Source organism: Sminthopsis crassicaudata, chromosome 6 (genome assembly GCF_048593235.1).
Source record: "Sminthopsis crassicaudata isolate SCR6 chromosome 6, ASM4859323v1, whole genome shotgun sequence".
Classification (NCBI taxonomy): domain Eukaryota; kingdom Metazoa; phylum Chordata; class Mammalia; order Dasyuromorphia; family Dasyuridae; genus Sminthopsis; species Sminthopsis crassicaudata.
The window spans coordinates 161,758,889-161,775,204 of record NC_133622.1 but is presented as its reverse complement, the minus strand read 5'-3'; the positions used below and the strand labels follow the sequence as shown (position 1 = coordinate 161,775,204).

At 33.8% G+C, this 16,316-nt stretch overlaps 1 protein-coding gene across 13 annotated transcripts in view; it reads right to left on the bottom strand.

The window, feature by feature from the left end:
- The window catches only part of CCDC158 (coiled-coil domain containing 158), a 121,240-nt gene that overhangs the window by 39,252 nt on the left and 65,672 nt on the right, over window positions 1-16,316 (bottom strand). For 12 of the 13 annotated variants that reach the window (XM_074274372.1, XM_074274381.1, XM_074274380.1 and 9 more), the window contains 4 exons: window positions 15,145-15,297; window positions 12,616-12,728; window positions 8,135-8,293; window positions 3,133-3,225 (listed from right to left, as the gene is read on the bottom strand). In XM_074274372.1, the coding sequence (XP_074130473.1) occupies window positions 3,133-3,225; window positions 8,135-8,293; window positions 12,616-12,728; window positions 15,145-15,297 (518 nt within the window). The remainder of the gene's footprint in view (window positions 1-3,132; window positions 3,226-8,134; window positions 8,294-12,615; window positions 12,729-15,144; window positions 15,298-16,316) is intronic. The other variant, XM_074274377.1, reaches the window with a different exon arrangement.

Genomic DNA, 16,316 nt, shown 5'->3' with positions numbered 1-16,316 from the left:
AGTCAGGATCACACAAGATTTAGCAGTTTCCACATTAAAGGATTTTAGGCCTTAGAATATTATATTTTGAAAGGCAAAGGATCTAGGATTACAACCAAAAATCATCTACCCAGCCAAAGTGCTTGATGAAATGATCAAAGCTGAATAAAAAAGTGTAACATTGAAACATAAGACTCAAGAAAAACATAAAAGGGTAAACATGAAAGAAAACCTAAGAGATTCAATAATATTAAACTGTTTATATTCCTATATGGGAAAATATATGTAATTCCTAAGAACTTCACTACTATTAGGAAAGTTAGTCTATATAGAGGGCACAGTTATGAGTTAAGTGTGTTGGAATGAGCTAAAAAAAATTAAGGGGTAAAGGAGGGATGTGCTGGGAGAAGGGGAAAGGGAAAAATAGAATAGGGGAAGTATCTTACATACTTTTACAGAGGAGGAAAAAATGGGTGGGGTTGTGGGCACAGATTGTGTGTGCATGTATGTGTGTGTTATATGTATGTATGTATGTATGTTTATGCATATGTCCAAGCATATAAACACACAGAAACATACATATACTTAGTTGAGTATAGAAATCTACCTTATGGGAGACAGAGGAGAAGAGGATAAAAGAAAGTAGGGGAATAATCAAAGAGAGGGTAAATTAAGGAAATTAGTGGGCAGAAACAAAACAGATTTTTGAAGAGGGGCAGAATAAAAAAAGAAGTATAAATAAAACAAAAAACAGGAGAAAAGAGAACACATAGTAATCATAAGTATAAATGGGAATGGGATGTGCTCACATATAAAATAGTAGCAGAATAAGTTACAAATCAGAATCCAACAACACATTATTTACAAGAGACACATCTTAAATAGAAAGACTCACATAGAGTTAAAATAAGAGGCTAAAGCAGAATCTATTATGCTATAGCTAAAGTTTAAAAAACAGGGTAGCATTCATGTTCTTAGATAAAGCAAAAGCAGAAATAGCCCTAATTAAAAGAGATAATCAGGGAAATGATATTTTGCTAAAAGTTACCATAGACAATGTAGTAATATTTTAAAATTTTGTAGTAAATTTCTTTGATAAAGACCTCTTTTCTCAAATTTCTTAGAGAACTAAGTTAAATTCACAAAAATAAGAACCACCCCCCAACTGATAAACTGTCAAAGAGATAGAAAGAGGCAGTTTTCAGAAAAAAGAAATCAGCTATCTATACTCAGACGAAAAAACACTCTAAAATCACTATCAATCAGAGAAAGGCAAATTTAAACAAGTCTTAGGTATCACTTCTTACCTATAAAAAATGGCAAGTGCTGGAAGGGATGAAAGAAAATGGGTACATTAAAATTGTGAAATGGAAAATGGAACTATGCCCAAGGGGATATAAAATTGCATACCTTATGACCTAGCAATACTACTGCTTTATCCCAAAAAATATCAAAGGAAAAGGAAAAGAACCTATAGTACAAAATATATACAAAAATATTTCCAAAAGCTCTTCTTTTGGTGACAAAGAATTGGAAATTAAGGGGATGCCCATCACTTGGGAAATGGCTGAACAATTTATGGCACGTGATTATGGTATACAGTAGTATGCAATAATGCTATAAAAATGACAAGCAGAATAGTTTCAGAAAAACATAGGAAGACATGTGTGAAGTGAGACAAAGCAAAATGAGCAAAACCAGATAAGTGGATACAGTAATAGCAATATTGTAATAATGATCAGCTGTAAAAGACTTGGATATTCTGATCAATATAGTGATCTAAAATAATTCCAAAGAATTCATCATAAAATAAAAAATAAAAAAAGCAATCCAGTTACAGAGAAAGAACTCTAAATGCAAAATGAAATATAGTTTTTTCATATTGTTTATTTTTCTTCCCTTTTTTTGATTTGGCTAATATGGTAATACATTTTACATGATTTCATGTGTGTAATTAATACTATATTGCTTGCCATTTCAGTGGGTGGAGAAAAAAGTGATAGAAAGGGAAAAAATTTGGGACTCATTTTTTTAAATGTTAAAAAAATAAATAGTACATTTTAAAAATTTTATTTTAAACAAATTTATGCATTCTAAATTGGTACTTAGGTGTTATTTTTGTAACCAATACTATCATTAATAATTACTATCAATGAAAATAGAATGACATCTTGCAGAGCACTATCTGCATTTCCTCAAATTTTGTGATTTAATATAGTCTTGTTCTAGCTTGATTTTGCACTTGCAGAAGTGCCTATGACAAAGTATTTTTAAAATTTTAAATTTGGAAAGAAACAAAAAAAATCATTACATGAATTTAAAAGCATTATAAAATTTTAACTAACATCTATTTGCATCTTTTACATATTTCATATAATGCTTAATTAACTTATACAAAAAGTGGCATGCTTCACTCATTGCTATGGCATGAATACATCAAATTATTTAACTTTTTTTTAATTATTTAATTGTAAAATAGGTAATCATTTTTTATTATACAAATTGATCACAAACAAGGCTTTTCCATACAAATATATAGATCATTTGATTAATTCCAGACTGCTTTGAAGTATAAATCCTTGCTATTTCGCTCTCTTTATAATCCTACAACATCATTGGCCAAAAAAGGGAAACCACAACTAACCACTAAGAGAAGTTGCCCTAAAGTTCTTATTTGTATGGAATAATTATTTTTGGTGCTTAGAGGTCAACTGGAATATCAAAAAGCTATCGCAGAAAACTTTGTATTTTATTGAATATTTTTCAAAGCAGGTAATTGCAAATCGCCAATCAGCACTTTTTTATTCCAGTCATTTTTCCTTTAATACTGAGATTGCATTCTAAAAAGCAGGAAGTTCTTGCTTTTTGTAAAAGCAATTCATATTTATTAAGCTTTGTGATTTTTTTTGTAATAATAAGAGATTATTTTTACAACTTAAGAAACATTTTAGCTAAACAAAATATAGTAGATTTTAATACTTGTTATGTTAGATATGTATAATTTCTGTAAGTTTTACTTGTTTTGAAAGAGGTATAATGTTCTAGCGATAAAAAATTCTTAAATGAAAAAAATTATCGCCAAAATATGAAGATATAAAAATTGATGGGAAAATGTGTATATTATTAAGTTGTGAATTAAAATAAAGATGTTACCTTTACATCTATTGTGTGCTGCAGTTTCAATCTTACTGATTCTTGCTCCTGACGCTGGATTATGTCTTGACATTCTGCAAACTGCAAAGATGCCTATAATCAAATAAGCACACGGATATTAGACTTAATCTTGACAGTAAGCCAATTAATTTTTCAAAGTCTATCATCTGAACAAATGCTAAGAGGTCTTGCTTAAAACATGGGAGATAGAATTAGAGTAAAAGCTACACAAGCAGCTTGGTGGCTCAGTGAATAATAGGGTGCTGGGCTTGGAGTCAAGAAGACTTGAATTAAAATGTGAAATTAGATTACTAGCTTTGTGACTCTGAGAAATTCACTTAACCCTGTTTGCCTCAGTTTCCTCATCTGTAAAATGAATTGGGAAAGGAAATGGCAAGCTACTCCAATATCTTTGCCAAGAAAACCCCAAATGGGGACAAAGAAACAACAGAAATACACAAGGTGAAGGATGAATTATGACTAGGGAAAACTTATTAAGGAAGTCACTATTTTTAGAGAGAATAATGCATAGTTAGAACTACTCAGATTTGGATTATACAGAATGAGGCACATCGAGATATCCTATGTACTTGTAGACACAAGGAACCTAAAATGCCCTAATAATAAATAATATTGGTTTAAAAAAAAAAAACTGTCTCTTTAGCCATAAACTTCTGGATTGCTTCATTTATTACACTAGTCTTACTTAATGGAATCTCTTATCAAGTGCTAAGTATTCTCTGATAACAGACATTTATACAAATTAACTAGGCAAATTAGTTCAGCTCACTAAGGTTCCACTTAGGCATATTCCTATTCTAGTATGTCCTTATTATTAACATAATGAATAGTATATGACCTTATTACTTTGACTAATTTTAGAAAAGCTGATACTTTTGTTACTTTATAGATTTTTTTAAGTTATTAGATCTAAAAAGGCAATGCTTTTTTTTTCCTTTGAAAAAATGTAACAGCAAGAAAAAAATATATATGCATATATGGTTAGGAACCTGCCTATTTAGACATCCTTGGCATTATTATAATTACCAACTGATATCTTGCTACCTTCTAGTTTTTGGATTGGGAGACAGAAAATTTTATCCTTTCTTGACTTCATTCCAGTTAGAATAGGAGGTGTTGGACATAGCTGGCAGTAAGAGTGATTTGCTAGACTAAAGGGGGAAATTACCTGTTTTAAAACTAATAGTAATAAGCTGCCTTGGACTATAACTGAGGCACAGTGATAGCAGAGGGGAACCCTTCCTGACCCTCAGATCTGGCTGGCATCAAGCTTGGAATGCAGAAGGTATAGTCTCTGGAAGCAGCCTCTGGTAAACAAAGATAATGACCTACTAGACTGAAGACCAGCATCTAAAATGCAGAGTTTTTGGACATTTCCTTTGGGCTCTCCTAAAGTATAGAGCAGCAGCTGACTTGCATGCCTTTGTACCAGGTGAGCCCAACTGGCCATCTGAGGGTATATAGAATTCTACTGTATTTAGGGAATGCTGGCACACTTGACCGTATGGTATGATGGAAGAGGCACTTGGACTACTTTCTAAAACTTGGACACAGGAAGGAACTGGGTTCAAATCCCAACTTGGAAGTTATGGGAAAATGGACAAGTCCCTGAGTTTCTCTGACATTCAATTTGTGATCTGTAAAATGAAGATAGTACCTGCCTTATATAGCTGTTACAAAGAGCAAATGTGATAGTAAATTGTCCTGCAAACATTAACAAACTATGCGAATATGACCTATAGTTATTTAGGGCTATTGTTAAGAATAAAATTCTTTCTTTGTTAATTAAATGTCTGTTAAAACTCTTGAGTTCATTTTACTATTGTCCATTTCCTAGGAGAACCCATCTTGCTAAATAAGAAAATGAAAGTCATCTTCATCCTTAAAAACTCTTCCTAGGACACTAGAAGTAATCTGGCAAATAATGTGGTTATGGAAGATTGGGTTTGTGATTTTTAAAAAATGATTTGTTTTTAAATTGTCCAAATGGATGAATTCAAATGAAAGAGGCTTAAAGTTTGTCTGAAAAAGTTTTGGGGGTTTTCGTGGGAGGCAAGTTCAACATGAACCAGCAGTATATGGTAGATTTCCCCAAACCCAAGGGGACATTGGACTGAACTGAGATGGATGCAGAGCTTCCAGTATGAGGATTCTTGTAGTCCTGTGTAAACTGAACTGAGGCAGATGATTGTGATCAGTTATGAGCATGCCATTTTAGGAAAGACATTAATAAACTAGATAATGTCAAGAGGAGGGCAAGCAGCACCGTGCAGGAAGATCTGGAGAAGGGTCTAGGAAAGTTTAGGAGGCTGCCTTCAAACTTCTGGTGGGAAAGGGACTATTGTGTGCTGATTAATCCCAAAGAACAGATCTGGACTAGGAGATGCAAAGACATAAAATGAGGTTTCCAGGCAAGAAAAACTTTCTAAAAATGAACTTCCAAAAGGTAGGAGCTGCCTTGGGCAAGACTATGATATCCTTCTCAGAATGAAAAGACTTCCAGCAGAGGTTTGATGACAATTTGTCAGCTCTGTCATATAAAGGGGCCTTTTGTTTAGGGATAGGATGGCTTAGATGGTCATCAAGATCCCTCCAACTCTGAAATTCTATGCTTCTGTAAATTATGCAGAGAAATATTTTGAACAGAAAATTAAATAATGAGTACTTTTAGTCAGGTTGGGCTTCCTGAAAGGTGACAGACTTCCCTGTTTCTCCACATCTACTCTAGCAAAAACTGAACAAATATACCAAAAAAAAAAAAAAAAAAAAAAAAAAAAGTGATTGAGAAATTCAATGAGAAAGCAGAATAAAAGCCAGAGTGAGCACGCAATCAGGGGGCTCTCAGAATAATCCGAGAAGAGACAGTGGATAGTTTGGAAAAGTCTGTATCCAGAAGCAATAAGAGCAGGGGCCCTCCTCCTTCCCACAAAGAAAACCTCAAAAGTATCAGAATCACACCGTGAAGACTCTGGGACCCACTGAAGCCAATAGTAGCCATTGCAGGCAGAACAGCACTAATACTAGGACAGATCATGGACCTAAGGTCGCCCACGCTGTGTCCTGAGACATTAGACACAGTCTTGAAATATTTAGTGCACTGAAACTCAAAGAAGTAGGTGCCCTATTGGAAATGAAGGTCAGCACAGAAATCTAAGAGACCCAGGACATGACTAGAAAGGGCTAGCTACTCCTTCCATAAATGGGGAAGAGGGCAAAGCCTAGTCTTGGTGCAATACTCTGAAGAAATATGAGAATAAACTGAAAGGTGAAAAAGTACAAGAAAATATAAAATAGAAGTTATTTAAAACAAACTGGCCTGCAAAACAGGTTAAGGAGGGATAATTTAAGAATCATTGAAAACTGTAAAAACCATAATTTTTTTAAAAAGCCTCCACATTATGTTTTTTAAAATTTTTAAATGAAAACCACCCAGATTAATTAGAACCAAAGGGCACAGTATTTTTTTAATCCACCTACCATTTTCTGAAATAAACCCAAACTCTGAAAAGAAAAGCCTCAAATACAAAAAGTGCAAGCAACCAGAAATAATCAGTTCAAGTACCTAGGAGCTAGTCTGTGTCAAACAACACCTAGAAGCTTCTACTACAAATGAAAGAAGAGCTTGGAGTATATATTCTAAAAGACAAAAATATGAGCTAAAATTAAAAATAACTTGCCCTGCAAAAACTTAGCCTTTATTCTATAATGGTGAGGGTGGGGTGGGGGGTGGAAGGTGGAGGGGAGGGGGGACATTGGAATAGAAAAAGTACTTCTGATGAAAAATTCAGTTCTGGCTAACTAGAAATTTTGACATGTAAATGTCCAAAGATACTAAAAAGACAAAAATGTATGAACTGGAAAGGACTTTATGATGATGAAAGGTTACCATTCTAATGGGATGAAGAACTTTAATGTTTTTATAGATTAGTGAAGGAATTAAATAATGGGGGGGGGAACCCGAGAATAGACTGTTTTAATTCTAAATTTAATTTAAATAAAAGGATAAAAACAAGTGAAAGTAAAAGGAATATATTACTATATAAAGGAGGAAGAAAAAGGCAGATCTTGAGATTCTACAAAATTAAGGTAAATAAGACGACTTTACAAACATGGAGGAAGAGATGGGGGAAACAGGCATCATATGAATCTGAGAGGGACAAAGGAGGATTGAGCATACACACATGCACATACACATTCTCAAAGTCTAGTATACAAATATATTAAACTCTACAAGCAAACTGAGGAAGACAGAGAATGGAGTTGAGAGAGAAAACCATAACAGGAAGAGAATATTAAACAAACAAAATAAATTTACTGATCACAAAGGGGAAATAAAAAGAAACTTTGTGGGTATTCAACATTTGGATAATAGCTGAAAAAAACTGTGGTATGTAAATGTAATGGAATATTTTTTGAGCAGGAGAAATGATAAAAGGGATAATTTTAGAAAATCCTGGGTGCAAAATGAAGTAAAAGAACCAGGAGAATAATTTACACAATAATAACAAGAAAGACTTAACTTTGATCAATGCAATGAAGAGCCATGTCTCCAAAAGACTTTTGATGAAACATGTTTTAGACATGGTCATAATATGAATTCATTTTGCTTAATTAATTATGCTTATTTATTTTAAGAGGGTTTTTTTTATTTTAATTTTTTAAGTGGAGTAGGGTTTTAAGACAAAGAAGGGGTTAGCAAAAAGGAAACCATTGAAATATTTTTCAAAATCCAAAAAAGATAAAAGAAGGAAGTTTGGAAGGAACTACAAACAAATGAGTTTTGAAAAGGACATGTTAAACTTAGTAAATTAAAAAAAAAACAACATTATGATATAGAGAATCATGATTTCATTGACAATCCTCTTTTTATGCCCTCTATGCATATGGAAATATTCACTCTGGAGATGTAAGTATTCAGAATAAAAATCTTTTTTTTTTTTTTTTTTTTTTAAGTTAAATGATTAGTTCAAATAACAATTACCTTATCAAGAGCAATTTCCATGTTAGCAACTTTTTCTTTCAAACGCCGCTCTTGGGATCTCAGGATATCCAGCTCCCCTGCCATTTTGTTTTTTTCTGTTGCAACAATGTTCAATTCTTGACTTAGTTTATTTTTCTCTTCTTTTAAGAAACGCTTCTCCTATGATTATAGAGAAGAAAGCATCTCTGGGATAATCTGACTGCTATTACTAAGTGATAGAAATGTAAGCTATTGATTCAGTGAAACCTAACTTTAATGTTAAATTATTTTATACTATTCAATTATTTATCTATTAGCAAGACTGAAAGGAAGTAACTCATGTTTATATAGATAATACATTCTTATTTTCCTCACTGCTAGATAGCCCTATGATTATTTATCTTAGGTTTAATAAATATAATATTTGATTGAATACCACTAAAGAGGTATTAACTATGTATTTACTTGTTAGAAGAACTAATGCTTCTCAAAACTGCAGATATCCACCATATCAAATTGTATTAAAATCCAATTATTACTACAGACCATATGTCCATTTGATATTTTTTGCCAATTTCCAATTTTTTGAGACTGTTTAAAACTCAACAGAAGGTATATCATTACCTAACTTGCATTAATATTATTCAACCCCAAAATTTATTATGAAATATGGAGATATGCTCACAAAATGCTGAGCACATTAGAGTTGAAAGTTGAAAGAGACCCTAATTAGAAAGTCCAAGGACATGAATTAATTTAACTCTCTCTGTTATTTTGATCAATTTATAGTCTCCCTTCCCCTAAAAACTTTAGTGCTCTCATCTATAAAATGAAGAGGTTGGATTAGATGATCTCTAAGGTGCTTCCTTAACAACCCAAAATAGTATGCAAAAACTGAGCCTGAAGCAGTGAAATGATTTGCCCAAAGAATGAAGATGTTGTGGTTGAGTTTAATATTTGTGCCTGGATCTTCCGACTTTAATTTAGTTTTCTTTTCTCCAAGTCATTCAAATGTTCAAACTTCAATATCAGTCAACAAAGCAATCAATACAATGTGCCTCAAGTATCAGTGGACAGATGAGGGGGAGAGAAATATGAAAAATATAGGAATAAAAATACTCTTCCTATTGATATCACTTTAAATTATTTTTCCTTTTCTGATTAGGTAGGGCAAACTGGCCGTACATGGGACTAAAAATCAACATATAGCCTTTTGCCTCTTTTTTGATAGGATTGCCTTCTCACCAAATATTTACCAAATATGACTGAGAAGACGTTTCCTGGAAATTAAAGCTGCCCTACTTGCTAGTTCCTGGGATGGTGGTGGGTTCCCCTTACTGGAGAGGGGTTCTTTAGTTACCCCAACATACAGAACTGGTAACACTGCTCCCATGTGGCACATTTTCAGATTCTTTGACCTGTCTATTTTACTTTTCAGTTCATCTTCCTCTCTTATCCTGAGCTTTTTCTTTTTTCCATGTCTATGCTTTAGTCTTGGCAGTGGAACCCACTTGGAGAGTATTTCCCAGGGGCTTTCACAAGATGACTGACATTGACTGTCCCAGACAAGGGAGAAGAGCCACAAGAGACCTTAGGTTAGCTCTGCTCAGAGGAAAGATGCGACTAGCCTAAGGTCAACTCAGAAACTCAGACTGGGAAAGATGACCTCAGTTCCTCTTGCCTGCCCTAAAGAATCTCCTGTCAACATTCCTGACAGCCTTGATTCAATATTCCTGACCCCTGACTTCCAATAAAAGGAAATCTACCACCATCCTAGGTTCTAGCACCTAGGGCAGTTTTAATTTCCAGGAAACCTCTTCCCAATCAACTATTAGTAAATATTTTCTGAATTAAGTTCCATGTAATTAAGTCGCATTTATTACTTTATAAAACTTACTTTTATATATCATATTTTATAAATATTTAAAGTTTAAGTTTAAGCTAATATAAGAAAATGTTAACATTTTATAAAGCAAATACACTTCAATGTGATTTCTAATATAATTTTAATATCTTCTTTTTATTATTTCTCCTCTTCTTGTTCCCTTTGTATCTTACACTTCCATACACTATTTGCTCAGTGCTAACAATAGTCTCAACTTCTCATCCTCCCTTATTGCATGTCAAAATGATACAAATCTAAAAAACATACAGATAACAGATATTTTTTAGGTTTTTGTCACAGCAAAAAGTTATTTGATATCACCAGGGGTTTTTGTGTGTTTATTCCTAAATCTAATATCTTTTGCATCTATCCCATTCTCTGCCCTCATGGACCTTCACCTAGGTCAGGAACAATTACAAAAGCATCCCATCTAGTCTCCCCACCTTCAGCCTTCCCCCACTCCACTTCATCCTCTCTACAGCTGCCACAGGACAATCCTCATCTACTACTCTGAATACATCCCTTGAGGCTTAAGAAACTTCAGTATCTTCTCTTAGTCTTCTAGAATAAAACTCATACTCCTCTGTTTCTCATGTAAAGCCCTTCATTATCTGGTCTTGCTAATCTCAGAACTATCCATCATGACCTTGGGCAAGTCACTTAATATCTGTTTGCCTCAGTTTCTTCAACTGTAAAATGGGGATAATAATGGCTTCTGTCTTCCAGGGTTGTTGTAAGGATTAAATGAGGGATGTGCCTGGCACACAGTAAGCTCTCTATAATCTTTATTGCCTTCTGCTTATTGGTTGGTTGGGCCTTTGCTGATCTCCCTAGATTTTATTGCTTTACCCAATCCTCAAATTATCTTGTAGTCAGAAACCATCAGTCATATGATACATACTTTTTATTTCTTCATTGATGTCCATGAAGGGATCTTAAGTAAAATGTCCATTCTGCGAGGGAAGGGACTGTTTTATTTTTGTCTTCCAATTCTTACACATAGAGGATGTTTAATAAATATTGCTGAATTGAGTTGAATTGAATTATGTTAGATTCAGTTCCTAAAAACACTAACTATAACATGTCGACATTTTCTAATTCTCTGATGAAATAAGATAGCAGTATGCTTCTTCTTCTTAGGTACAAAAGCTCATAGAATCAAATAATTCCTTAAAAATTTGTATTGGTTAAATGAAAGCTTAATGACTTCAGAATATATCAAGAATCAATCAAACAAAGTTAAAAGAATGGGAAAATGGAAGAAAATGTGAAATATCTCATCAGAAAAAACAACTAATCTGAAAAAGAGGTCAAGAAGAAATAATTTAAGAATTACTGGACTACCTGAAAACCATAACCAAAAAAAAAAAAAAAAAAGCCAGACATCTTTCAAGAAATTATCAAGAAAAATGCCCTGATATCTTAGGACTGAAGGGTAAAAAGAAACTGAAATAAACTACTGATCACCTCCTGAAAGATATTCCAAAATGAAAATTATAGCCAAGTTCCAGAGCTTGGCTATAAGTCACGGAAAGCTTCTTCAAGTAGCCAGAAAGAAACCATTCAAATGTTATGAAGCCAGTCAGGATCACACAAGATTTAGCAGTTTTCACATTAAAGGAATGAAGGTTTTGGAATATGGTATCTTGGAAGGCAGAGGAGCTAGGATTACAACCAAGAATAATCTACCAAGCAAAATTGAGTATGATCCTTTATGGAAAGAAATGGATATTTAATGAAATAAAGAACTTTTAAGCATTGCTGTTGAAAACACCAGAGCTGAATAGAAAACATGACATTTAAACACAAGACTCAGGAGAAGTGAGAAATTATGGAAACTTAGTAAGATTAAGTTGTTTACATTTGCAAAAGGGAAAGTATAGGAGGCAATAGTCCGAAGCAAAATAGACTTCAATGTTAAACAAATTACAGGAGAAAATAGTAAAACTATATTGGTGGGGAACTTTAATTTGTCCCTCTCAGATAAATCAAACTATAAAATAAGTAAAAACTTAAGAAGAATAGATCGTTAGAAAAGTCAGAAAAGAAAGATTTCTGGAGAAAAATAAATGAGACTAGAAAGGAATATACTTTTTTTCTTAGCTTCACAAAAATATGTCTGTGTGTTAGGGCATAAAAACCTCACAAATAAAATGCAGGAAAGCAAAAATATTAAATATATCTTTTTCAGATTATAACATAATAAAAATTGCATTCATTGAAGGACTTTGGAAACATAAATTAAAAATTGTAAACTAAATAATCTAATCAAAAAGAATGAATTGTCCAAAGAATAAATTATAGAAACTATCAATAATTTCATTAAAGACAATAATAACAACATACCAAAATTTGTGAGATACAACTAAAGCAGTATTTAAGAGAACATTCAAATTTCTAAAAGCAGGACGGTTGTTCCTGGCTTTGTACCTAATAAAATGGATCCCCAGTCACTACAAATTGTGCTTTTCTGAACTGAGATGAGGAAATATTTATAATAACAAAGTTCCAAAATACAAGTTTTCATTTTTTAGAATATAAAAATGTATTTTTTCCCCCAGTGTAAAGCAATTCTTAGGGCGAATTTGACCATTTCTACTTTGAGGTCTTACTTCACCTTAGATGCATTTGTCATTGCTTCCTCCAAGAACTGAATCTTGCTCTGCAGGGCATCTATTTGTCCTCTTTTGGCAGTGATTTGCTTCTGCATGCCCATTGCAACTTTCATGGCTGTAAAAAGGAAATGCTAATTGCTTACTTATTTATGAACATTCCATAAGCTATAAACTATCTGTTTATCTGTTTTAAACTATGTGTTCCATAAACTATATGCTTTTTTCAAAGTCATTCTAAGTTGCAAACTAACAAACTTACAAAGTAAGGAGACAATGTGAAGTCCATAATAGTATGGATTCTACTGTGCCTTGAGATTATCAATCAATGGGATCCCCAAGGTGGGAAGGGAGTGTGTGGCATGGAAGGAAGAAAAAAAGGAAGGAAACAAGCACTTATTAAGCACCTACTGTGTGCCAAGTACTATGATAAATGCTTTACAAATATTATCTCCTTTGATTCTCACAACCACCCTGGGAATTAAGTGCTACTATCATTCCCTTTTTACAGAAGAGGAAATGGAAGCAAGCTAAGGTTAAATGATTTGTAAGTTAAATGATTAGTAAGTGTCTGAGGCTGGATTTGAACTCACGTCTTCCTGACTCCAGGTCCAGCAGATAGGTGCCTCCAGAAGGGATTGTTTCCCAAAGGTTATGGATAGGGGAAATCCAATAACCATTCCTTGTGGCTTTGTTTTTGCCAAAAGAATTAGCTTCTTTGGTCCAATGGAACATAGTTATCTTGTAAATTATACAATGGTTTAAACTTTTTTTTTTTTTTTTTTGGTGTCAGTTTTCTTTATATAATTGAGTTAAGAACAATGATCAGACTCATAGTTACGGACATACATACATATATATAGAGAGAAACTTAGATAAAAGGGATAACTTATAATTGTTCATCAAAATGATTTTCCTTGATCACAGTGATACTACTACATAAGAAATCAATGTTCTGTATATGCCTTAAGGTTCCAGTGACATCATAAAACATTCAATTTTCATTCTCCTGGTTACTGTTACATGATTGGAACTCCCTGTAGTGATGAGAGTACAATGAAGATCAGTCACCAGTATGAGCCTGGATGTAGCTATGATAGTGAAAAATGTAAGGGTAGAATCGAAGAAGGGAATGGCCGTTTATCAGAATGAAGCTGAACGTCTCATACCCTACAGCCTTGAAGATGTAGAAAGGGCAGGATTTTTATAATAACCTAATTGAAAAGATCACTTAGATAACTTAGTTCTAGAAGCCTCATTATGCACAGGAAATAACCTGAACCTTCATGTTAACCAAAGAAATAGCCTTTAAAATAGTTGTTTGCTTAGAAGAAAATAGGTATAATCCAAATGAGACCTAAGGGGGGGGAGGGGAAACAAAGAAAATGTATGATCCTTTAAAAACAAAAGGCCCTGGCTTGTGGTGCTTTAAATACCCTTTGCTTGATTTTTTTAAAAGGCATTCAATAAATGTAGGATACAATTAGTTGGTCAAAGCCTTCAAGATGATAATTATGATCTATTTGGCTCTGTTGCGTTCAACAAACAGTATGAGGATGGTGTGTGGCTTTCCAGAAATTTGTGAGAAATAGAAAACTTACACTTGTAGCCAGGTATAATTTGGCCTTCATGTGGACTTTTTAAACTTATAGGTCATACTGTGGTTATTATATAGACCAAAAGAGAATTCTCCAGGTCAATCCATTAACTTGAATAAATCTGGCTGACCTGGGGTGAGAAATAGGTATATCTGGGAAGAGATGGCTTAATGCATTTACCATTATTTTTACTGTATTTACCATCAAAATGCTTATTTATTTGGGAACTTAAGTACTTATGGGTTAGGTCTGCAACTCTACTTCTCGAACTTGGGTTTTAACACTTATGGCCCCAGATTTTCAAGTTAAATGGAGCTCACAGAGGATATGATCCATATGTAGGTAATCAAAAAGGTACCATACATTCTTTATAATTAGTTATATTCATGTCTATTTTTTTTCAATATAAAGAATTGGGATTGGAGACATCAGAAATAGAAATAACACAGCTGTGATGACAATAACAATAGCTTACATTTGCATAATAAACCTAGTCTCCTCTCATTTGACCCTAAGAACAACTTCATGAGGTAGGTTGCATAATGCCAAAGCTCTTATTCTGTTCATTTTACAGATGAGGAAACTGAGGCTCAGACATTCCCAAGGTTCTAATAACCTTATTCAGACTCGTGCCTCTTGACTCTGGACCCAATGTTGCATTGTGCTGGTTTGGTCTGGTTTACATCATGAGAAGTAAGGTGCTTCCACTTTAAGAGCGACTGCTCCCTGCTTTGAGGGCTGCCCTGGAAGCAGCCCTACGTGTTATCCTTGGGCCCTCTCACTGGGGTCCACCAATTCCTATGTGTCTAAGTGCCTGGAAACAGTGGCAGAGTAGGTGAGATATATTTGCAAATCTAGACCAGTAGAATCAGAAAGATTCTACAAAAAGAAAAGAAAAAACAGAAGAAAGAAAAGAATCTGTTGTCTATATCATACCATGGCCATCAGATCCTTCCATTGTCTTTAAAGTATTTCTTGTTTGCTCCAGTTCAGCCTGTGCAGATTTCAATTGCATTTTCAGCTTGTTTGTAGTACATTCCATCTCTTCACTTTTATTCCGATAATTTCTTTTCAAAACTTCATAGTCCTCTGCACAATATACCAATTAACTGAAGTTAACCTATTCTTTTCCACTGTCATAAATGTAGATTTATCACAACTAATGAAAGATGACCTATCACATGTACTTGCTTACACATTAGCAGATTCAAGGAATTTTTTTAAACAAATGATTAGAGACAAAAGATTACAAATAATTCTCAAGTTAAAGTATCTGAACTTGGAATTTGGTATGTAGGGTGGGTTACATCCCTTTGTGTAAATCCAATGAAGCTATTAGTTCTTGTTCTCAGACCTAATCTATTTCTGGAGGTCCTCTCTCAAAATGTCAAACACCAGAAGTCAAAAAAAAAAATTAATGAACTAATATTCAGCCTATCTGGTAAGACACTGACAGGCAGAAATCACTTCATGAGTATTAAGAAGGGAAGTCTTGGTCTCACTAGGAGTTGTCAAATGAGGGGACAAGTGAAAGATGGAGTGAAAAGGAGAGAACAGATGAAAATCTGAATTCATTCAACATACACATAAGAAGGGAGAATAGTGGCTGACAAAAGGGTTCTTGATAAAGAGGACTCATCAGAAGAAAAAGGCTTGAAACCGTCAATTTCCCTAAATATGACTTCATTTATGTGAACATTTTGAGAAATATTAGAGGCATAATCATGAAATGCATTCTTAAACTCCTCCCAGTTAAGAATCCCGGAGCTTTTCTTCCAACAAATTCCCAAAAGACTTGTTCAATAAACTATTAGTGAAACTGTAAGATTCAGTTTCTGTTTGTTAATCAAGTGCTAAATTTTACTGGCTGAGGCCTCTCGATGAAGTTAAAATGTACTAAATATAAGACAAGTATGCATGTAAAACATATCAAGTCCATGTCATAAACTTAGTCCTACACATCAGAAATCCATGTGAATGACCCCATTGCGACAGCAGGACTAGTGGCCCTGGTATTCTTGCCAAAGCTGAAAATCAGCTTTGTCCTGTTTTGTTTGTCCTATTGCTAGAGTCCATGTTAGGTGCCAGGAAATACGAGTGCCTACTTA